Source organism: Crinia signifera, chromosome 4, assembly GCF_055691185.1.
Source record: "Crinia signifera chromosome 4, ASM5569118v1, whole genome shotgun sequence".
NCBI lineage: Eukaryota > Metazoa > Chordata > Amphibia > Anura > Myobatrachidae > Crinia > Crinia signifera.
This window is the reverse complement of record NC_139220.1, coordinates 188,248,532-188,273,438: the sequence shown is the minus strand read 5'-3', so window position 1 is coordinate 188,273,438 and position 24,907 is coordinate 188,248,532. Positions and strand designations below refer to the sequence as shown.

The following is a 24,907-nucleotide window of genomic DNA, read 5'->3' as shown; positions in this document are numbered from 1 at the left end:
CATTGTATGGCTTTCAATGGGTGAAACGGGTTAAATCTGAAAGGTACAAAAACAGTATTGAGACTGCAATATACAGTTTACAACATGCAATATGAAAGGGGTTTAACTGGCTTTTGACCCGTTTTAAGACACGTTTACAAAAACGGGCTGAAAGCAGGTTTGCAATATGAAACCAGTATAACCCATTTCATTCTAGTATATTTTATACAATGTAAACATCTAGCACACTACACTAAAATACACAAACCCACCTTATTTCAATCAGAAATTCTTCATTGTAAGCCTGCACAAAGTTACCAGTGCAATGCACAAGCTGCTGTATGTTTGGAATGACTGAAGTGGCAAAAATAAATCCTTTAAAACAAACATTTTGTCTAGTAGAAAAACACAAGATATTCCTACTTCCTTGCTGTCACCATTAGCATACTTACACTAACCAGCTCAGCGTGGGGACAATCATGCAAAATCCAGATCTGCTAATCCCTTAATCTGGACTAAATCCAAAGCACTAATGGATTTGCAAGCAAAAAAAAAAAAAAATAAAGAAATCCTTTTAGGAATCAGTGACTGCTACTTATTATACAAGAAGGTGTGAGGATTGGACACTGCTGCGACTGGGTGCGCAGAGGTTGCGGGAGCAGTGAACAGTGTTCTTATTAATAGACAAATCGGTTCAGATTTGATGCCTCATGCAGCAATATGCTTTGAGTGAAGGTTGATCGTGCAGTGGTTGTGACCTATTTAAATAATTGCAGTGTGTTCTTTCCGAAGGCATATACACATTGTGGTGGTAGAAATTTGCTCCATCCTTTTGCAGTTTCAGACACACTTGCTTAATCGCACTTTCTGCCAATGACATTTTGACAGCCACATTCCATTTAGTAAAGGTTGTACTCGCATTATAAAAAAAAATCTAATAGGTGAACATGTACAGATACTGTCAGTGGATTCTGCATTATCAGAGCATTCAGCTGGCGAGTTTAAATACAGTTAAAACTTACCTGTGGAAGATATAGTATAACCCTTGATTGAGGAGGACCTGCATAACCCATCTTTTAGGCAAAAGTTTCCTGATGCTGAAGGATCAAGACTAATGCATACCTCCCAACATGACCCTCTCCAGGAGGGACACAAAGCTCTTTCTGGACTTCTCTCTTAATGTAGGATTGCCATCAACTGAGTTGAACAGGTTACGTGATCAGAAAGGTGTTCCACCACAGGTGATGATAATTATACACTAAGAGTAGTAGTCCAGGAGCAGAGCATTGTGTCCCTCCAGGAGAGGATCCTGTTGGGAGGTATGCTAATGCAGCCTATAGACGCAGCGATTCCTGGGCATTATTCTAAGCAATCTCATTTTAGATTGCTTAGAAAATGCCTCTACATCTCTCAATGTGTAGGGGCATAGCCATACGTCGCTATCCTTAAGTATTCTGTACAATCTGCAATTAAGCAGATAGTCATGCAAGTGGCCAGAAGTACTAGGAGGTAAAGACCCCATTCTGCCAGGAGATTGGTTGATCTGAGCACAAAAAGACACAAAAGTCCCTCGGAGACCAGTAGTTACCTCATTTACAATGTGAAGACAGGTACAGTCAAAAATGATAGCCTTGGAGTAAAAAAAATATATTATGTAAATGAAAAAAAAAAAAAAAAACCAAACCGGTCTTTTATAAGCACAAAAGTAAAATGTACCAGTTTGACAATGTATCATACATTTCTTGTAAGCTCTTTCCCTGCTTGACCTATATCTTGTGAATTTCTTATGCATTAATCTTTTTGTCTGCCACAATAGTGGCTCCTATAACATCAGTATAAGCTGACGTCTACCAAACTTTAAATATTATTTAGTAAAGTCTATACCCAGATACGCGAACGTGAGGAGTGTCTATTTTAAACTCATTTAGGATAAGCAAAAAATAATTAAGATGCAATCATTCTACAAAATGGAGCATTCTATGTACATACAGTACAATGCAATGCAAAACTACCAAATGAGGAGTTTACGCTGCACCTTCACAAGATGGCCGATTGCTTTGAAATACTTTTTGTATGAAATGTCACTCATACCCAGTGAATTAATTAAATTTAAACATACTGCTGTAGATGTAGGAGAGGAACCAATGAATTCCAAATAAAATATTAATCTCTTTAGTGGGAACAAAGCCCTGTGATCAGATTTAAATATTTCTACTATGTGTGTAAGGTATAGACACAGAAAGTACAGCTTGGACAGATTATTTATTATATGAGGTGAGCGGAGATATTAATTATGGAAGAGTATGACACAGATACCAGATTTTCTGTTTTCAAGCCTAAAATCTGAGCAGATATAGGAGGTGGATGCAATTATGGATGGATTTTATTTCGCCAGATGGAAAAATCGGCAATTGACAGACATTTTTAAAGGCAAATTGGAATAACTATTTAAAATTTTTTGAAAAATCCAGTACAGGCATAAACTGCTTTGGTCAAATCTGCAGGCAGTTTTGCCCAATTCTGGATCCATGTTCTCCCATGCAGAGTCACAAACAAACAGTGAAAAGGAAATGGGCATTAAAGTACTTAAAAAAAAATATGTCAAAATGCCTGCAATTGAATTCTATGGGGGACAATAAGTACCTTTTTTTTGGCTAGCCAAAAAATCCAGTACAGGCATAAGCCGCTTTGGTCAAATCTGCAGGCAGTTTTTCCCAATTCTGCATCCATGTCCTCCCATGCCGAGTCACAAACAAACAGTGAAAAGGGAATGGGCAGAAAAGTACTAAAAAAAAAAAAAAGTCAAAATGCCTGCAATTGAATACTATGGGGTCTAATTAGTACCTTTTTTTTTGGATAGCCAAAAAACTGCACTTCATTGAATATACCTATAGGCTCAATTAACTTTCTTCTGTGCCTGATCCAGGGTTGAAGCTAGGCTTTGTTATCTAGGGAAATAATGCCCCCATAGATACACATCCTATACCTATATGACTGCGATATAAAACAGAAACATCACAGTGACAACCCAATACATAGAGCATTGCAGTGCCCACAATAGACATCATAATGGTAACCATACAATGCAAAGACCCTCAACACTGTGCTGCTTTATTCAATATATACTGGTCAGACAACTTGATATAACGTGAGGAGAATCACAGAGAATATATAGGACATTATAGGTGCTGCCCATAGGCAAATGCAGGGGGGGGGGGGGTTCTGGTTGCTGGCAACCACCCTCTTCTTGAAGAGTGCCTTAAATTGTGACAATAGCACTGGTATGTAATATGATCAATAGAGCTGCCACCACATCATGCCATTTAAGGGACAGAGCAGAGCCGTTGCACTTACCAGCTTCTTCTACCACATTTACTGTGTGTGGATATGAGCCCTCAAGCATCACAATGGAGAGTACAGTAGCTGCTAGGAGGAAGAGACAGGAGCCTTACCAGGAAGTGGGAGATTGTGAGCTTAGGAAGTGCAGCACTGGTTCTATTATGTTTATTTATTAATTATATGTTTAACCTTTTCCTGACCACTTACTGTATCTTATTTAAATGTTTGAAAGAACCTATACTATAGACCATCTGTACAGTTAAATATCAATACTGTCTTCCATACAGTACCCAGTGTATAAAAAGAGCTGTTACCACTCCCCCAGACTCGCGCGTACTTACTCCAACTACTGTAACTTTTGGATTACATTTGGAAACCCCCCCCTAAATATCCTGTGTTTGTCATTGCTGCCACCAACCTCCATATAATGCAGAGCGCAACAGATCCAGTGTGACTGGAGCCATCCTTCTTCCATCACTGTGCACCATGGAGCATATGGTTTGACCATTGTGCACTGTATCAACAGATCAAACACTGAACAGCACTATATGTATGAGATACCAATGCAAACAGACTGGAACCTTTACTTGGGTAGAATACATGATTAATACTAGAGAAGTCTGGCAAATTCAGACAGACACAGTACTGAATGGTAGTAAGGTCCATTATAATGCTCGCCCACAGACAATGGCCATATGTATGTAGCTCCAAAACAAGCAAGATGTCCAAGAATATTTGTGGACAATACTGTGATGAGAACCCATGGGGCATTAATTCGTGTTAAGAGAAAACCCAACTAGAATCTGGCAAAACCATGCTACTTGTAACTGGGTGGGGGGATAGTAAAAACGGATGTCTAGATTCTAGCCAACCATTAAATAACTGTGTAAATTAAAATAAAGCTGCTAACATTTGTTTGCAAATAGCAAACAAAAAATTGCACATTTCCCTTTATTCACAAAATGATTTGTCCAGGTTTAAGTTGTCACATTTGCTGCTAAATCTAAGATCACACATACCTGCTAGTGTAGTCATCACATTATTAAGCCCACAGGCCTGTGCAGATATCTGAAAATGATCAGATTTTGCTATATTGTAATAAGCAGCCAACAAGACATCCACATAAATTAAACATCACCATTAGGATATCCCATACACAAAAAAATTAATAATAAAAAAAAAGATAATCATTATTAGCTGGTGTTATCCTTTTTAGCCTGATGCTGGCATCCATTCTCCCTATAATCGCCTAAGCCATATAAAGCATTATCCACGATAAGTGGCCACCAGAACCCACAATACATGGGAGTGGGGACTTACTGTATACCAGCTCCCATGTGTTTTAGCCAGATAGCGGGTCAGTTTTCGGCCAATAAAAATTGCCACTAATTGAAAATCATAACGGCCTTCGGTCATTAATCGAGATATCCATCCATTTATTTATTGGCCATATAAAGGGAATAACAGAATGACTAAGGTGGATATATTTTGTCAAAATACTATTCCAGCATTCGAGAAGAGCTGTTAACAAGGAAACATTCATTCAGTCATCTACGAACTTGCTTTGTAGTCTCAGTCATAAATACACCTGTACAGTACTGTTCTATAGACAGTACTGTAAAAAAAAAAAAAAAAATCTGCTAATAGCAACATTCAATATATTTGCTGAAAAGATGTATAAAAACTTCCTCATGCTAAGACAATTCCTTTTGTACGTAACAATACTAAGTAAATGGACTTGTGAACTTGTCACATCAAATTCACTTTGTGAACAGAACATAAACACACAATGTCAAATTCCAAAGTAGACCGAGCATACTGTACATCATGTTTGCACGGGTTGTAAAAATCCATCTGCCAGAGGAACTGTGTACATAAATATTAATAGGTACAACTCCAAAATCCAATTAAGTCACATACCAACCATGTAATAAAAGTCAATATTCCAATGGGGGGGGGGGGGGTGTATTCTATTATGCACAGAATCAATATTTCATAAGAGTACATAAAAACAACACATACAAAGCAAAATGGATAAGAAAAAAAAAAGCCAGCAAATCTCTATAAAAGTATGTGGATTGTGGAAAGACTAGGGGGTATTCAACTAACTAGATCCCTGACTATTCAATTGCAGCCATATTTACTGCTATTAAAGGCATTTTTTGACACTGCCTTTTCACTTTTTGTTTTAGCAACAAAATGCCTCAAAAGTGGCAAAAACACTGTGGATCATTTTTAATTCACTGATCCAGATGTTTTGCATCAATTCCAATTTTGTTGCATAGATGATCCCCATTAGCCCTAAAAAAAGGAGAAAAATGAGTAGAGAAAAATCAGACCAACCCTAACTGAATATCCCCCTTAGGGTCTGATTCTGAAATAAATCAAAACTATAAGTAACCTTGCATCTGGAAATAACCATGTTGCCATGCAAATGGAGCAATGACACTTCTATTTTTTTCTGTGCAGGGAAAGTACTGGCTGCTTTAGCATGTAGATGACAAATAAGTCTCACCAAAATGCTGCCTCCTGTGCAGTGACAGGAGCCAGGTGCTACGGTGTGCCCTTCTAATGCCGCACCCAGCTGCTATCACAGAAGAACTGCCACTACATACAGTGCAGTCTTTGGGCAGCCAGAATATTAGGGCACACCTCTTGGAATGATAAAATCAGCTTCCCAACACCCCTTTCCAACTAGACCAGGGTGCTGGTCAGGCCACATCCCTTTCCAAAGGGTCACGCTCCCTTTTTGGCACGTACATATACCTCTGCTGCAAACAGAACCATTATTACACTGCAATTTAGATCTCAGTTTGGACACATCCATCCCAATCTTAAGTCTCACGTTAGGCGACTTTAAGCTCAAAATTGCTCATTTTGGCCATTTTGAGCTAAAAGTTGTCTAGTGCGTATGCAGGGCTGGTGCTAGGGTGTTGATTGCCCCCTTGCAAACTATAAATTTGCAACCTTCTTTTTATACCTTATAAAGGAAACAGCCCATGCCAGAGGCATGCTGCACACAAAAGGGGTGTATTCTCAAACACCGTGGCATAATTTTATTCACATTACACTACACAGTAGTGTCCCTTATTTACATTCAGACACCTAGTAGAGCTCATTATTTAGGTTACTTTATACAGTAGTACCCCTTATAAAAATTACACCACACAGTATTGCCCCTTATAAATGACAACAGTAGTAGAGTCTTTTACTCATAACTGATTCGCCCGACGGTCAAAATCCCGACAGGGTCATAATCCCGACCAGGACACAAAATCCCGACCCAGGACACAAAATCCCGACCCAGGACACAAAATCCCGACATAGAATGTGCAGGTGAAACTGTCAACATAACTTTGGGTGGACAGGTCACGAGTTCGACATGGTTTTTTTCACTGTTTTTTTACCCGAATGTCGACACAGTCAACATGGACACTCTGGTCCAGAGGGTTTGGCAGGCAGGTGATGAGTAAGGATCCACTGGGCACCAAACTTATCCTTACTCATCACCTGCCTGCCAAACCCTCTGGACCAGAGTTCGTAGTGCCAAGGAGAACGTACCACCACCATTCGGGATTTACAATTTTCACCGCATCAATCGTTGAGGTCGTACCTTCCGTGGGTAAACTCTGCCCTAATTCAAAGAAGGACTTCATCTTTAAACAAACCTCCAGCGGCCATTCCCATCATTGTGGTTCATACATGGACTTCTCCATACGGGACTCTGAATCGTCCAGTGCAGGTTATATGATACACCTAAAATCCACTCTTATCAAGTTTTGCATTTTAGACTATTTTTTTATGATATATTTTTATATCCGGATAAATTGTATTTTATGTGTCATTAAATTTGTTATAATTTTCTATTAATTGATTCACTTGTTATTAATTGTTTAAAATACCCCAGAACTGCTAATTTGTTTTTCTTTTGTGTAATTTTCCAAGGGAACTGACTACTCCCTATATAGCAGCTGCTTTACCTTTTGAGAGAACAACTGGTGGAAAGCGCTCCCAATCAACCTCGGTTGATCTTTTCTCCTTTTATGTTGACAGTTTCACCTGTACATTCTATATGTCGGGATTTTGGCCTTGTCGGTATTATGACCCATTCGGGATTTTGACCCTGTCCGGATTTTGATTGCATCCCCTCATAACACCCACAATAGTGCTGCTAACAAATAATGCAAACAATAATGCCACATATACATAATGCTGAGAGTAGTGGCGCTTACACATAATGCCTAAAGTAGTGCCCAATACACATATTGCCCACAGTAGTGTCGATTACACATAATGGCCAGAGTAGTGCTTAATACACATAATGCAAAGAGTAGTGCTCAATACATATAATGCCCAGTGGTGCCCAATACAGATAATGCCCAGAGCAGTGCCCAAAACACATAATGCTCAGAGCGGTGCCTGATACATATGCCCAGAATAGTGCCCAATACCTACTGTATGAACCCCTGCCTTTTCTTGAATGTGCAGCCTGCCCCTCCCCTAATAGTTACCTGCTCTCCTCCCATCCGCCAGATACTCCTCCCGTCTTCCGTGTCTCTCTAGCAAGAGCACACAGCAGCAGCTTCCGTCTCCAGTCACTGCAGCAGTGTCACAGGCTTGGCTCCTTGCTGTGAGAACAGCACCGTGGTGAGAGATAACTGCCTGTTCAGAGGCACCGCAGCACTGCACGCTGCCTGTCATATATTTTGACAGGAGCAGGCTGTGGCAACAGGCAGCAGTGGTGTCATGGATGGGAAGAGGAGCGCCTTACAGGGGCAGCACCTACCTGCTTTGCAGGCTGTGCTGAGCAGGTAGTGACGGCCCTGGTGTAAGCCCCTGTAATAGATGGCTAGCAATGATGCATGCTCTGAATAAATGCAGGCCAGCAATCTGATCAAACCCAGCCTATTATTTAAATTGCCTTATAATAAAAGATTTTCAGCAAAATCTTTTGCATCCTGAAAATCTCTTGCTCTTTGGGAAAATAGCTCAGTGTGTATGAACTACTTTAGTGAAAGATATTTATAGGCCCATACACACTAGAAGATTTATCATTTGAAAAGACTTTGACAAAATCTCTGCCCCTCATGCGGGGGGGGGGGGGGGGGGATTCGGCCACCGGCAAATGAGACAGGGCGGGCACGCAGGGTGAGTATATAGATTGCGAGGGAGCAGGGGGCTTTCCGCTGGGCAGAAAGTGGGAAATCTTTCAGCCCGGCGGCCGTACACACACAGCGATGATGGATGAAAAATCATCCATCATCGCTACATCTGGTAGAACCAGCAGATAAACCACCTCGATAGCGATGTTTTGAGGGAGCGTGCATCATCACTAGTGGGTGATCTCTGCCCCATACACACTAGGTGATTTTCTCCTGAAAATCTGTCCAAACACCCAAGTCTTTTGAAATTAAAATCTCCTAGTGTGTATGGGCATTAAATCTCTGCACCTTACAACTGCCCCACCAGCAGTGCAACACTTTTTTCCCAGGTGCACAATAACTTTGTTTTATTTGCAAATCAGATTGAGGCCCTTAAATTTGGAAAGACGATTTTAAAGCGGTAATAATGTTAATTTCATTGCTACTACTCATAAGTAGGCAGTTTTACTGTTGCTTACATTAGTGCTTCATTTGTAGATTTTAAGCAGGCAGAAACATTATATAGAGTAGCGGCAATCCTCTTGTGCAGTGAAGCCCCAGTGGAACCTACATTATATATTCTTTACCACACGTCAAATGGTCAACAGTCAAAAGGTTGAAATGAAAAAGTCGACATGAGTCTCACATTTCTTTACAAAAAAAAAAAAGGACTTTTACATACTTAACCATCTCAGTGGACATGGATGGGAAATATAATAGTGTGCCAAGCGATGGGACGTGGTACGCTTATACATTGTCCATGTCGACCTAATTCGACAGACACCCCAAAAATCTCATGTCTACCTTTTCCACGTGTCCACCTTTTGACTGTGGACCTAGACACTGTTGACCAAATAGTCCATACCTAGTGGAAAAATTTAAAAAAATGATTAAACTATTGGGAGAACATGTACATTTTACACAGCATTGGAATCGAGCCCTATGATCCCAGCAACGTGAGTCAGCGTCGCTAACCACTGTGCCACCACATTTCCCCAATGATAAACTATGTTTATGTACTCATACCTTCCACGTCAGCAGGCCCATTCAGACTTGCCTGTGGCCATAAGTAACAGGGTGCGATTTTTGCAAAAATACTGATTTTTGTTTATTTTTAGGTTGATTTTGCCATAGCAGATGTTTTAATTAAAAGGTAAAACCGGTATATTTTTTTTTGCCCACTACCTTAAATAAGAATCCACCAGTGTGAAAACCACCCCACTATTGTGGACCCCTCATGACAATGACACTGCATAAGGAAAGTATTGTTGCGTTACCTCTCCAAGTATACCAAGCTATTCCGGGGGAAATTTACTAAAACAAGAGTTGTCTTTCACATGGGATGTTGCTATGGGCAACCAATCAGATACTATTATCTTCAAGAATTCTAAATAAAGAATTTATAAATAAAAAACAAGTAGATTCTGATTGGTTGCCAAAGCAACATCCCATGTAAAAAAAAAACTCCCATCTTAGTTAATTTCCCTCACTGTCTAGAATCACTGAAATTTTCTTACCACATTCGTGTTCGTTCTCAACTGCCTATGGACCCTTGTGAAGGATCAACCTCTGCAAATAGTATAGTGTCTGAAGGTCACAGCTCACTGGCAGACTGAAACCTGCAATGGATTTTATGCTAGAACTACACAAACTGCCAGCAGCATAAAAACTATGTGTCCATAAGCTCAGGTGTGTGCATGCTAAAAATAAAAGGCTGAACCTGTGCATAGATTGCTTATTTGGCACTTACAGGCACGGACCAAATGAAAGGTACATGAAAGCCTAACTATAGAGACGGTACTGCTGCAGTTAATCATCTGCTAATGATATATAAATTATAATTTGCTCCCCCAGGAGATATAATAATTTATTTGGCCTCAGGCTCCCATTCTAGATCATTGCTAAATAAATTCTGCATGGGGAACTGGCAAAAGGCAAGACCAACATTTCAGCAGTTATACAGTGTTCTCACTACGAGCGAGAAATACACAGCTTTTACCTGGCGGACGGACCCCCGTTCTCACTGCTACGCAAACTCCCGGGTGAAGAAGTTCTACCCGGTAATTTGCCTTTTAACATGGGTTTTTATGCAGTGAGAACGTCAACCTGTGTCTGCATACCCGGATCTCAAACACTGGTAAAAAGAAGGGTTTTACCCGTGTATGAGATCCAGGTATGCGTCCCGTTCACACTGCAAAAAAACCTGTTAAAAGGCAAATTTCCGGGTCGATATGCTAGACCTGGGAAATTACCTGCAGTGAGAACGGGGTATAGCATGAAGCTGCAGATACAGCAAAGCACAAAAAAGCAACACCAGCACTGCTACTAAGCCACATTGCACAGTATTACTCTGATGCTCGCTTTCTTAAGTTCTTTTCCCAATTGTATTAAAATCACTGTCCATGTAAATGAAAGAAAACTCAGTCATAATACAGTTTAAATCCACAATATGTAATGCTCCACGAGACTCCAGATCAGACACAAAGCAGCGCAGGAAAAATCCTGAGGATCCTGTGTAGCAGTATCCTTACTATGGCTAGAGAACATTCTAATTTTACGAATATTTTCTTATCGTCAAACCAGTGGGGAAGGGAAAACTGAAAATACTACATATACCACTATTGGACATTGAAAGAATGAACTCCGACATCCAAGAATGCAGTGGACAAGATAAATCTTGTCCACTGTACAGATCTGACTACAGCATGACATCTATATTTGCTATTATCGGGTAAAGGAAAAAAAAAACATAAATCCAGGCAGTAGTATCTGAACAGATGGAGGAGAGAGATTTGTATAAGGGGGAATTTATCTTCAGGAACCGCTGCTTTCCAAGAACTCCCAAAGAGCAGCAGTTACACAGGCTGTGAAGGGTGGATAAAGGCCCTTGGGAAACAACTCAATTCCTTTACTCAAACCACAATTTTGTCACAAAAAAAAAAACAGGGATATATTAAAGTATGCTTCACCATATGAAGGACCAAATTGGATTTGGGGCATACAGTAAAGTTGGCCATACACCTATAGATTGATTGTCCGATCTGGCTGGTTGGAAAAAAAAACCTGTTTACGGATGAGAGCAAATGGCTATTTGCTTGGAAATAGTCTGGTCAGGCAAGACTATATAGTACACAGCTTTACTATATAGTCAAAACGAATGCATTTTGTGTACCAATCGAATCAGGATTGAAAAGCAAGCAAAATCGCACCGTGTGTACCCACTATTACAAGGGGCCTTATAGTTAGAGGGCAGAGACGAACTACCATTGGTGGCTCTGAGGACTAAGGGGACACTGCTGCCAGTCACCCACGGTTCTTTCCTGTCACACTCTGCCTCTCCCTGTGGGATGCGGTCATTTGGATTACAGCATGACGTAGACAGTTATTAGGTCAACATGGGAAAAGGTCAACATGGGAAAAGGTCAACAGGTCATTAGTTCGACAGTGTCTAGGTCGACAGTTAAAAGGTCGACATGGGGGTTTTCACGGTTTTTGAGCCGACAGGCAGTATTTCATGCCCTACCATCCACTAGGTTGTGGTGGGAGAATAAAATAGTGTGCTGAGCGCAGCGAGGCACCGTGCCTGACGCATTGCGAGCGCAGCAAGTGTTGTGAGGGGATGCAGTCACTTTAAACTGTGTCCATGGCGACTGTGTTGACATTCAGGTTAAAAAAACCATGTTGACCTTTTCACTATCGACCTAGACATTGTTGAACTAATGACCTGTCAAACCAATGACCTTTTGACCTAGAACCATGTCGACCTTTTCCAATGTTGACCTAATGACTGTCGACCATCATGCTGTAGACCAAATGATCACAACCCTCTCCTTGTCACCCACTGCTGTTGCATATTGCGAATTCGGGTTGGGGTGGAGGAGGTGGGCCCAAATTTGCAACTGGGTTAACCATCCATGAAAGAGGGTTGATTGGTTGATAGCAGCAGATATTAATTTAAATGTGATATACTGAGTTGCATTTATGAAATCAATGCATTTCCTCTTGTGTTATTAAATAATGCTTTTGGTTATCTAATTCTACATACACAATATAGGTTTGCATTTTGGGTTCTGCAGTTCTCCAGTACCAACATAGATTTTACTTGCCATATTTAGTATTAAAACCGCAAAACGAGACATTTCCTACATTTGTAAAATACTGCAGATAATTACAAAGAGGACAATTTCTTAAATCCAATATATAGATGTGTGGAATGTGAATTGAGAATGCTGTATTTCTAAGAACAAATGGCCTCATTGTCACATAAAAAAAAGTGCTGCTTGAGATGCAGATTGCATAGCTGGATTTAGTCTTTTCTGCAACCAATCCAAATTTAAAATCCTGTTCTTTTCTTCCCAGTTTTAAACCTGCCCTCGCCACTTCTGTGTAGAAGTCCTAGGATTGCTGCTCACATGAGGAGTGTGTTCAATGGTTCTGCGGCAGGAAATCTGTACAATGCTAGGCAATCTATACCACGACGCTAAGCATCCCCCTGCTCAGAGGCTTCTTTTGTTATCTGTAATCAAATCTTTTAAAATCCCTCAATCTAAAGGGTGACTCAATATAGCTAAAGTGTTAATTATTAACACTGTTGTTGTTCTGCGAAGACAATATGGCACAGAAGTGTAAGCACAGCAATTTCATCTGTAAATCTTACAGGCAGTATGTGCTACTCAGATTGTCACTGCAGTGTTGTGTTATGCTTATGGGGATAAGAATATATTAGAACATATCTGCAATTGGACAAGCACTATTCTGTGCCCTATGGGATGTAACCATGGCCACATATACTGCCAGCTAAGGCGCAGTGTAGTTTGCTGCCTGCTATAGTAAAATAAAAACAGTAATAAAGCTGTATTAACCTAGAACACCTACTAAACCACTAATTATCTGCAAATTCATTCTGGCACTGACAAAAGGGGTAGAGCTAATCCAAAATATCATAACAGGTCAAACAGATTGCTGGCCCTTCGCCCATTTACAGCGGTAAAAGCCACGCTATACGCGCATAGTAATACCTTTTTATTTAAGGAGGTTGTGAGCAATATCAAATGGCACCAAACATCACAGCTGGAAATATCTGAGCATGTTTTTTTCCTTGAATCCCTCTGGTGGAGGAACAGTTAATTAAAAAAAAAAATGTATACTGGGATGTGTTCAAGATCTATAACTATAAACAAAGAATAAAAAAATACCCCCCCCCCCCCTTCTTCTAAGGAATAACTATGTAAAAGGAGCTCATGTATATATGAACGGTTTACATTTTTGCTGAAACCTAGGCTATAAAATGGTTTATAACAAGTAGGGAATTAAAAAAAAGTTACAGTAATAAGTTGATGATGGTCATACAAAGTGATCCTTCAGAAAGATTAAGGTGGAACACACCTGCTGTTTTTGACTTGCCATTCAGGCGCTTGCTGATCGTTATGTTCAGGTGTGCTGAAGATGCATCAACTTTTCTTATCGTGAGCACCGGTCAACAGCTTTAAAACCACTACAGCTAATAAACTTTTCCTTCACTGCTTTCCAGCGTCAGATTATTTATTGTGAGGGGCTAACGGGTGGTATTTCATTGCCTGACTCCTGCAGTACATCAAAATTTGAAATCTGGTCAAAAGTATTCTGTATTACCCAATAATAATCTGTATTGCTGCAACAGATCCTCAGAGATACAAAGTAAAGGTCAGATATAAGAAGAAAATCAATGTATTGCTGTGAAAGCAAGAACACAAACACAATCTTTGCAAATATTGCTGATGTGCTAAGCACCTAAAACTTCACTGGGACATCAAAGCAAATGTGATAATCACTTCTGATCAATAAACTGCTCTAACATTTGGTGCATTTCTAACTAGTGGATAAGCCAAATAACTTACCTGTCTGAAATGGAGTAATGGAAGAACATTCAGAGATCTCAGGTGCAAGGGGCAGGTAAATGAAGACGAGACATTCTTTTCTTCCTTCAATGATTTCACCTCCACCTGACGACAGCGCGTGAAATACAGCAGGCATTTCCTTACAGGCACACATAGGGGGAGACAGTAATATGAGAGGATGCAGCTTCTCAGGGCTTGCACTAAAGCAATGAGCCAGAGTGATTCACAGGTTGGTTTGAGAAGTGTGTGTGTGTGTATGAAGGAACAGGTCAGAGTGAAAGCCAGCCTCCTCTGTTATTTTGCAGAATCCTGTGTACCACTCACAATACCACCTCAATCTGTAGTACAGGGGTTAAACACTCTGGGCTGTTGATAGGAAATGGGACAACACCAGCCTTACCAGGCATTAATGCTTCCCTTCTTCACTTCCAAATACCTCCCCCCCCCTCCCTCCTCACCATAACCACTCCAGTGTATCGGTGCAGCTTCTGATTGTCTCTCCCAACTTATGGGTGTGAGTACATGCCGAGAGAGGGGTAGAAGGCTGGACTAAGGGGTGCAGATTACCCCTGCCGTCTAAGGGAAGCAAAGTCAGCAATTGGCGTTGATGACGCTGCACTGGGAGAGGAACCAATCACATCTTCCCTGCCCCTGGCAGCTGAAACCTCATTTCTGCATTTATCTCAGCGCAGGCTAACACAAGGATGGAACGCAGAGAGATATAGAACAGGCAAAAGCAAAAAAAAAAAAAAAATGCACAGCACTTGATAGGCATCATTAGCAGGGAACCAGAAGAGCATCTGACTCTGCAAGCTGTGGACTCTTAAAACTCACACTGCATGCTCTGTTTTAATAACTCCTTTCCGAGATAAAGAGAGAAAAGATAAAGGGGGAAGGGAATGTGAAACAGCCAATGCAACTTAGCTGGAAGCTTTGAGCATTAACCCCTAGAGGGAAAGGAAAGAGGAGTGGGAGGGGAGCTGTGTGAATACATAGGAGCACTGCATCACGCTAATGTTCAGCTCAGAACAGTATGCGTCAGCAGTACATCCACGTTCTGACTGAAGGACGAAAGGATGAGAGAGCAGCCTGGCTGGTTGGCTGCTGCTTCCAACACCAAGCAAACAGGGAGAGAAGAAGACTATTAGCAGAGAAAAATGTTACGGGGCTCTGATATCCTTGCCTTTGCTGCTGCCTGCTCTCCTGCTGCTAAAACCACTGGACAAGAAATTAAAGGCAAAACGAGGAGAACCCCTCAACTCACTACCTCACAACATAAGGAGCTACAGTGGGATTTCCACGAGGCAGGAGAAGAAAGGCTGTGAAACCTAACCGTTCTGCAGACGAATCTCAAATCAAGGGCTCAGCACCGAGGTGTGTACGTTTGTGTGTGGTTTCCTCTCCAGCATACTTTCAACCAGCCCTCATTTACTTGTTCTCCTCCTTTGAGATATTGATGGATTATTGCTAAGTGTGCAAGAGGCAGGCTGCAGCTGCTGCATCCACAGCTTGGAAAGCAAAGCTAGTTAAAAAAAAAATCCAGCACGGAGAGAGGAGGGAAAGAAAAAAAAAAAAAACAGTCAATGCCTGCAATGTGCTGCCTTTCTCTTTGTACAAATCAGAATCCTGCAGACAGTCCGTGTATCGCAGGAATACCCATGGAAAATTAGGCGACTGAGGGGCAAAGAGCGTCCTTCAAGGGAAATAAAAAGGACTCTGAGAATTCAGGATTGTGAACCCTTCATTCCCTGTTTTGAAATCAATTGAAATCTGTGTTACAGTTTCGCTCAGAAATGGATAATCTTCAGTCTTCTGCCAGAGACAGCAGTGGAATCCAAGGACGAATAGCTCAACTGCAAAAGGCACCAGTCCCGGGGGAGCAGCAGAATGATGCACCTGCATAGCCAAGTGGGCCTCACTCTCTTCTTACATTTTTCTTAAGGTGTTTTTTTTTTTGCTTTGGGAATTAATAAAGGAGCCATTTTGTCTTTCAACACCTTCATGACACCCCTTTCACCTGCTAGGATTCTTTCTAAAACATAAGGAATCTGTGGAAGGACTGAACCCAGCTCTATGTTGCACTGGAAAGAAGCAATGGCACTGAGGAATTGGAAATGTTCTTCTTTCCCTAGGTACATATAACAAACAGTTTTGCTTTATTTACCTGTTCAATGCATTACATTATGTTTTTTATAAAGAAAAAGAAAAGCTAATTGCTTTACTACGTATCTGGCACCCCCTGGTGACTACCACTCCCACCAGTGTGTAGATGGAAAAGGGAATTTGCAGCCTCCTGAAGCCTGGGTAGGGCCAAGTTCTCATTTCCATGCCAAATCCCAGACGATGGTGAATTATGAACGTGCCACATCATGAATTTCTTGTGGCTGGTAACTGTGCACCATACCTGGAAGGCCGTCCTGTTTTCTGTAATCTACCTCATGGTGCAAGTGTCGATCCCCTGTGCAGCATTTTCAGGGCAACAAAATTGCCCTTCTGTATGTTCCTGCAGTAACCAGTTTAGCAAAGTTGTCTGTACGCGTCGTGGCCTCACTGAAGTACCACAAGGTATCCCATCTAACACACGGTACCTCAATCTCATGGAAAACAATATCCATATGATCCAAGCTGACACTTTTCGGCATCTCCACCATTTGGAAGTTCTCCAACTTGGAAGAAACATTATCCGTCAAATAGAGGTTGGGGCTTTTAATGGTTTGGCCAGCCTCAACACCCTGGAGTTGTTTGACAACAGGTTGACTGTAATCCCCAGCGGGGCTTTTGAGTATCTTTCTAAACTGAGAGAATTGTGGCTCAGGAATAACCCTATTGAGAGCATTCCATCCTATGCGTTTAATAGGGTCCCGTCTCTTATGCGCCTGGACCTAGGAGAGCTTAAAAAGTTGGAATATATTTCTGAGGGGGCATTTGAAGGATTGTACAATCTGAAGTACCTTAACCTTGGAATGTGTAATATCAGAGACATGCCAAACCTTACACCCTTAATAGGGCTAGAGGAACTAGAGATCTCTGGAAACAACTTTCCTGAAATCAAACCGGGGTCGTTCCATGGGTTGAAAGCACTAAAAAAACTATGGATTATGAACTCACAAATCAACACCATTGAACGCAATGCTTTTGATGACTTGACCTCCTTAGTAGAATTGAACTTAGCCCATAATAACTTATCCTCCCTTCCACATGAACTTTTTGCCCACTTGAGGTACTTGGTGGAGTTACACTTGCACCACAACCCATGGGATTGTGATTGTGATGTTCTTTGGCTCTCTTCATGGCTGCGTGAGTATATTCCAACAAATTCCACATGTTGTGGTCGATGTCATTCCCCGCCGCACATGAAGGGGAAGTATGTGGTTGAGGTGGACCATTCATCGTTCCAGTGCTCTGCTCCTTTTATTATGGATGCTCCTAGGGATTTAAATATCTCCGAGGGAAGAGTGGCAGAACTCAAGTGTAGAACTTCAGCCATGTCATCTGTAAGGTGGCTACTACCTAATGGCACTGTGCTGAGCCACGCTTCAAGTCATCCACGAATTACCATACTCAATGATGGGACGTTAAATTTCTCTCATGTATTGCTTACTGACACTGGAGTCTACACATGCATGGTAACTAATGTTGCGGGAAACTCTAATGCTTCGGCCTATCTCAACGTCAGTACGGCAGAACTCAACACTTCCAATTACAGCTTCTTCACTACCGTTACTGTGGAAACTACGGATATGGCTCCTGAAGACATCTCAATGATAATCAAGCCGGTGCCAACCACTTCCACAGGGTACCAGCCAGCACACACCACTACCACCACCGTGCTTGTCCAGACCACCAAAATGCCCAAACAGGTGGCAGTTCCAACTTCGGACGCTGGAGATAAAATGCAAACTAGCCTGGATGAGGTAATGAAGACGACCAAGATAATCATTGGCTGCTTTGTGGCAGTCACATTGTTAGCAGCCGCTATGCTAATTGTGTTTTACAAACTACGAAAGCGGCACCAACAGAGGAGCACTGTGGCAGCTGCGCGGACTGTCGAGATAATCCAAGTGGATGAGGACATCCCAAGTGGGAGTCCCACAGGAGTATCAGGTGAGGGGGCAGTAGTTTTGCCAACCATTCACGACCATATGAACTACAACACCTACAAGCCAGCACACCATGGGGCCCATTGGACGGCTAACAGTATCGGTAATTCTCTACACTCCACAATTACAACCATCTCTGAACCCTATATAATTCAGACCCACACAAAAGAGAAGGTACAGGAAACTCAAATATGACTTTTTTCCAATTAAAATGCAATAGAATGCACAAAGAGACAGCAACTTTTGTACAGAAAGAGAGAGACACTTTTGTTTTCTTGTAAATGCTTATATATTAAATCTATGGGCTGATGACAAACAGATTATATTAAAATTTAAAACTATTTTCTAACTTGTAAGTTCTATTTAAGAGGAGATATAACAGATAGGCAGAAAAAAAATTAAGATATGCTGTTAATGTGCCATAATGACTAAAAGGCAAGCTTAGCCCTGTTTTAATCAGAAATCAAATCAAAAAAATGATAAACCCTTGAGTGCAATCTGTTTTTAAAAAATGGTGCCCAGATACAGGCGCAACATCCACTTTCTAAAAGAGAAAAATTCTTTTGTTAAGAAGTCCCAAACCAATCTTTACAGGTTTATCATATTAAATAAAAAAGGGGGAGAAAAAAAGAAAAAGCACCACAAATTTTTACTGTGCCAAATGTTAAAAAAAAAATTAAAATGCAATAAAGGATCTTTTTCGAAGACTTGGAGGGAAATAATTTGTTATACTAATTATTTTGATATAATATTGGAGTATAATTATTTTTCATAGCTGTCTAAGGGCACATTGTCGCTTCCCTCTTTGGTGGCTTTGGGTGTCTAATTTGCATTTATCTGCACTCTAATTCTCAAGTCACCACTGAAAAAAAAAGGAATAGAGAAAGGTTTATGGGAGAGAAAAAAAACACTAGGTGGGAAGCATTATTATGTGTGTGTGTATATGTATATATATGTATATGTGTATATATATATATATATATATATATATATATATATATATATATATATGTCTATCTCAGAGGCACAATGCAGGATGCTAAAGAGCTGGCGCATCTTTCCACTCTGCACCAAACTCCTGCGGTTCTAATTAACCCTTTGCCAGACTACTGATGTTTGTGGATGAGAAGGACACATTAGTTGTAATGGCACAGAGAGCTACGTTGGGCTTCAAATTGAATTAAGCATTTTGTGTGCAATCTTTTAGCTGAAAGGGTCTGCAGTGCATTTTGCTGTCAACATTTTTTTTTCCCCAATAGAAACGGGTTAAGAAATGCTCTGCTAGTTTAACTCATCAGGGTCTGTCGATGCAAGGGTAGACGGAAATGTTACGCCTATCAATAACTGGTCTCTAATGATTTGGCTTTTGTTGCGGTAAAACAACAATGTCACAGAAGATCTGAGTTAACAAGTAAAAGAACAGGTGTCTGTGGTTGAAAACAATGTAATACTTGTGATTGAAAATACCATGAGTTTTTTTTTTGTTGTTGTTGAAGACTAGCTATGTGTGGCAGAACAAGGGGTAGTGAATGGTGCTATGGGAATGATCAGTGTACATTTTGGAGATAAATACATTGTTGTTTTCTCTTCCCATAATGAGAGGACTGTAAATCACTGCATTTGTGTGTGCTGCAGGCCCCTTCTTGTGATAAAAGGTATAGGGGGACCTTAAATATTGCAGATAAAAAAGCCTAGCAACCGGAAATGGAGTAGAAAAGACTTCTCTTCCTACGCTGTCTTTCTGCATTTAATAAAAACCATCTCTATTTGCCACTATGGGAACAAATGTTTTCCTTCATTGTAACCCTGGAATGAGGCAGCAAGGGTGTGTATGACACATTGACCCTGGTAGTGTGGGCACACCATGCTATATATTACAGCAGTTGCAGAATGTTGATTCTAAAGAGCTTTAAAATGTGCTTAATCTAATGGAAGCTTGAATATATACTAGATAGATAGATAACCAGTCCTTCAGAGTGTGATATGTACTGTAGCAGGGTTGTGCAAACGTTTGGCTGTAGGTACAGATATTTAGTAATGTATATGGTCTTTCCAAATAGCAGCTGACAAGAAAACTTACAAAAAATGTTTTTGTTTACTGAAATGTAAGTTACCCTACAAGGTCAACTTGAGTACCACTAAATATCTGACCCCCCCCCCCCCCCCCCCCCGCCACTCCCCTTCTTATGACCAGATGTCACTTCAGAGCAAATTGCTCACTGGTTGGGGTCTGCTCATTTCTTTTACTATTACGTTTTTAAATTTTTCTGCCTTAAAGTCAGTTCATTTTTAATCTGCTCACAAATTTAGAATAAGTGGTATGCTTGTGGATTGTGTGATAAGAGTCTCAGGAGGGAACAATCTACAAATTTACCATCTGTCTGAGAGCTGAACAGTGCGCGTGTATAAAATGCATATGAAAAGTTTCATTGTCTAATGATGTTTTGTGATGTCTATAATTACACTTACATAGGCCCCTTTTACTCTGCTGTAAAGGGCTGTGTCACCAAAATATTATTTTAATTTCAATAGATGAGCAAACCCATAGGTTATGTTGCTTGATTGACAAAAGCATCGCTACTGTAGCAAGTTACAATGTAGCCTGTGTGGTGGGAAGGATTTTATTGTGTATCAGCATGTTAATAAATGAGCTCAGATAGCTGACCATGCATATTACCAGGTGTGGGCAAACAAAAACCCTGCAATTAGTTGAATATACTACAAAAATGGAAATCTAGTATGCTCAGACTTTTACAGCTAGGACCCCAAGGGTGGTAATCAATTCTCTGCAATATTTGGCCAATGCAATAACCCTACATTACAAACTTTCATAGTGCATCACTATGGGCACAAATAAAATTCTATATTTATCAGTTCATTACATTAGTTAATTTCTGATCAAACCTCTATTTGGGGGTATTTAATCTCCCGCAGCCATCTCCCGACGAGGGAGATGGCTGCGGGACCCTATTCAATGTGGTCTTCCCCGACAGCATTGAACAGGGGATCTTGGCAGAACGAGCACGACTTCACAAGCAGTTGGTCTCATTCTGCTGAGAACGGCCAGAAATTGACAAGCTCCCAGCTGCAGCTTAGCTCTTCCCGGCCGCAGCTCGCGGCCACGCCTCCTTCTCGTACCGCTGCAGGCGGGACATTGACTCTCGCCTGCAAATTTTCGGTCGAGCAGACTGAGAGCGGGACAGGGACACAGCTGTCGGGCCAGCTCGTCAGCAGTGACCCAAGATTGAATACACCCCCCTAGTCTGCAAACAGAATTCAGCTAGGGAAGAGCTTACCAAACTCCACCATTACAGTCCAATGTTTAAGAATTCCATGCATGAATACAAGTAGTTCAATCAAATAGACCAGTGGTTCCCAACCCTGGTCCTCAAGTACCCCCAACAGTGCATGTTTTCCAGGTCTCCACACAGAATCACAAGTGACATGAGTGCACCTGGGTGACCTGGAAAACGTGCACTGTTGGGGGTACTTGAGGACCAGGGTTGGAAACCACTGAAATAGACTGAGGAACTAATTAAATCTGCTGTGCTCAACCATGGATGGCCTTAAAACCTATACTGCAGGCATGGGCAAACTGTAGCCCTCAAGCTGTTCTAAAGCTACACATCCCAGCATGCATTGCCATAATTCTAGTGTTCCATAATAGCAAAACTGTGGCAAGGCACAATGGGACTTGTAGTTTCACAACAGCTGGAGTGCCATAATTTGGCCATGCCTGCTACACGGTTTTGGTATCCACAGAAGTTTATTGTGGCTTTGCATGTTGCCTCCAACTAGCTCAGAGTTTACCAACCCCATAAATGAGCAAATTGCTGATGCATACCTCCCAACTTTTGTCTTGAACAAATAGGGACACGCCGTGCGAGCGCCCGAAAAGGGGGGGGGGGGGGCGTATGCAAATGAGGTCGCGGCTTATGCTAATTACCCGCGACCTCATTTTCATACGAGAATAGACGCTGTGCGCATGCGCACAGCGTCTATTCTACTAGATTGGGGGGTCTCCCAACTGTCACCCCCCGCAGCGGGACAATGCCTGCCGCGGGTGGGACAGCGGGACAGGACCCGAAAATCGGGACTGTCCCTCTAAAATCGTGACAGTTGGGAGGTATGCTGATGGTGGTAGCAATGCTCAAAAATACCTAAACCAGTTAAAAGTTATCAAATTTAAGTAACAAAAGGAGGTATGACTCAAGTCTGTTTTCAGTTTAAGCTTTTTTTTTTTTTTTTTTTTTTAATAATCCTTAAATAAAAGTTTCATTTTTCCATATATCACAACCATCATACCCCCACATGCCCCAATTTGGGAGTTTTACCCTGATCACGATTGCAATGTCCTAACTGACCATGGGGTTACCAAACTTTGCATAATCACATCACCGTAGAGCAGTGGTTCCCAAACCTGGTCCTCAAATACCCCCAACAGTTTCTTATATAGCACATACATATTCCGCAGCGCTTTTCAGAGAATATTTTAACATTCACATCAGTCCCTGCCCCAGTGGAGATTACAATCTATGTTCCCTACCACATGTACACGCACACAGACATTCTAGGGTTAATTTTTGTTGGGAGCCAATTAACCTACCAGTATATTTTTGGATTGTGGGAGGAAACCGGAGTACCCGGAGGAAATCCACGCAAGTACGGGGAGAACATACAAACTCCACACAGTTAGAGCCATGGTGGGAATCAAACCCATGACCTCAGCGCTGTGAGGCAGTAATGCTAACCATTACACCATCCGTAGCTGCCCCAGGTCACCCAGTAGGAACACAGGTGCACTCATTATTCAGACACATTTTAAAATCCACAGGTGAAGTTAATTATTTCACTTGGGATTCTCTGTGGAGACATGGAATACGTGCATTGTTGGGGGTACTTGAGGACCAGGGCTGGGAACCACCGCCCTAGATTATCAGAATTTTATTCATGGCAGCCCTAGGTGAAAAGAATATTAGCAAAACATTTTGAAACAAAATAATGTGTTTATAGGTCATCCTTCGGGTGAGTTATGTGGTGAGAGAAAGGATCAGCTTTGGTTAGTCCACATACAGCATGTTTTGATTGGAAGCCATAAACATTAAATTGAATTGATCATGGACAACCAACCCAGGGCACCCTCGCAATTGTACGGAGGCATCCGAGGGTGCCATGGCATACAGTTTCAGAACCACTGAACCTAACAGTAGGAGAAAGAAGGCCCTTAAACTGTGTTCACAGTTTGAGATTTTGGCCAGTATTCAATGCCGGGGGGAGCAGTGAAAGAGAGCAGGGCTGCAAGCTTGCTGTCACAGCTCGCAGGGTCAGAATTCAACTGACCCCCTGCATACGCCGATTCCCCCTCACTCAGTTTTGGAGTGAGGGGGAAACATCATATGAAACCGCTAAAACAGCGAGACTCACGGCTAAATGCAGCAGGCTCCCTGCAAGCCTCGCTGTTTGGGGGAATCCTCACCATCCTGACAGCGAGGATTTCCCTGGAACATTGAACAGGGCGAGAGGCCAGTGCAGGGGTTAAACAGCGAGGATCGTTTTTTTCTGCAATCCCTGCCATTTAACCCCCGCGCAGGCCGCATTGAATACAACCCTTTGGCTCATGGTCTATTTTGACTTTCCAATTTTGGCTAACTGCACTTTAGATGTACTTTATATTTAGGCTATCTTGCCATTTGGCCCTAGTCAAAATACATTGTACAGGCGAGATAGTCAAGATAGACTTATGGTGTGTACACATGTTAGATGTGCCTTAAGATCCTATCCACGATCTGATCAGATAGGATCGTGGGTAGGATCTTAAGGCACATCCGATTTGCATCCTATCTTGACTATATAGTGCAGATCTGCACTATATAGACAAGGCAGCCAAGACTTTCTGGCTTCCGATACATGAACGCGCATCGGGATCGGATCGGGATCGCAAGGGTTAAAACCCTTGCGATCTGCATCCGATGTTGATCCGATGCCGATCCGATGTTGACGATATCGTCAACATCGGAAAGGAAATCGGACCGTGTGTACACAGCATTACCTGCAGTGTCTATCTTTCTATGCAATACTGACTAAGCAGGAATGCGAATAGTCATTGCATTGAATACTGGAAGATTCAGACCAACTTTCTATTCGATTTTGACTATATAGTCAAAATTGATATCCAGAATCACACTGTGTGCACAGCTTTAGATAGCCGCTCTACACAGCAGAACAGGAAACAATGACAGAACATGTTGTGATAAGTGGCACTATCCAGTGCATTGGAGGCACATGTCCATAATGAACAGCCATACCCTCTTTTTGTGTATGCACATCCCACTTCCTCAGCACAAAATTCCAAAACTGTACATTAGGGCAGATGTATGAACTAGCGTTAGGTGCATATCTGGGGGGATTATGTTTTTCAAGATGTATTAATAGCGTATCTAAGGTGTGCTAGGGACAGCCCATCTAGTAATGC

The 24,907-nt window shown here is 41.6% G+C and overlaps 2 protein-coding genes across 3 annotated transcripts in view; one reads left to right on the top strand and one right to left on the bottom strand.

Annotated features, from left to right (window-relative positions):
• The window catches only part of SND1 (staphylococcal nuclease and tudor domain containing 1), a 657,666-nt gene that overhangs the window by 162,047 nt on the left and 470,712 nt on the right, over window positions 1–24,907 (bottom strand). The gene's annotated exons all lie outside the window — the stretch shown is intronic.
• LRRC4 (leucine rich repeat containing 4) lies at window positions 14,990–19,140 on the top strand. The gene has a single exon (XM_083183248.1). The coding sequence runs from the start codon at window positions 16,705–16,707 to the stop codon at window positions 18,628–18,630; it is 1,926 nt and encodes a 641-aa protein (XP_083039374.1). The 5' UTR covers window positions 14,990–16,704; the 3' UTR covers window positions 18,631–19,140.

Coding starts and splice junctions, on each gene's coding strand:
- LRRC4 (XM_083183248.1), top strand. CDS start 16,705: ATGAATTTCTTGTGGCTGGTAACTGTGCACCATACCTGGAAGGCCGTC.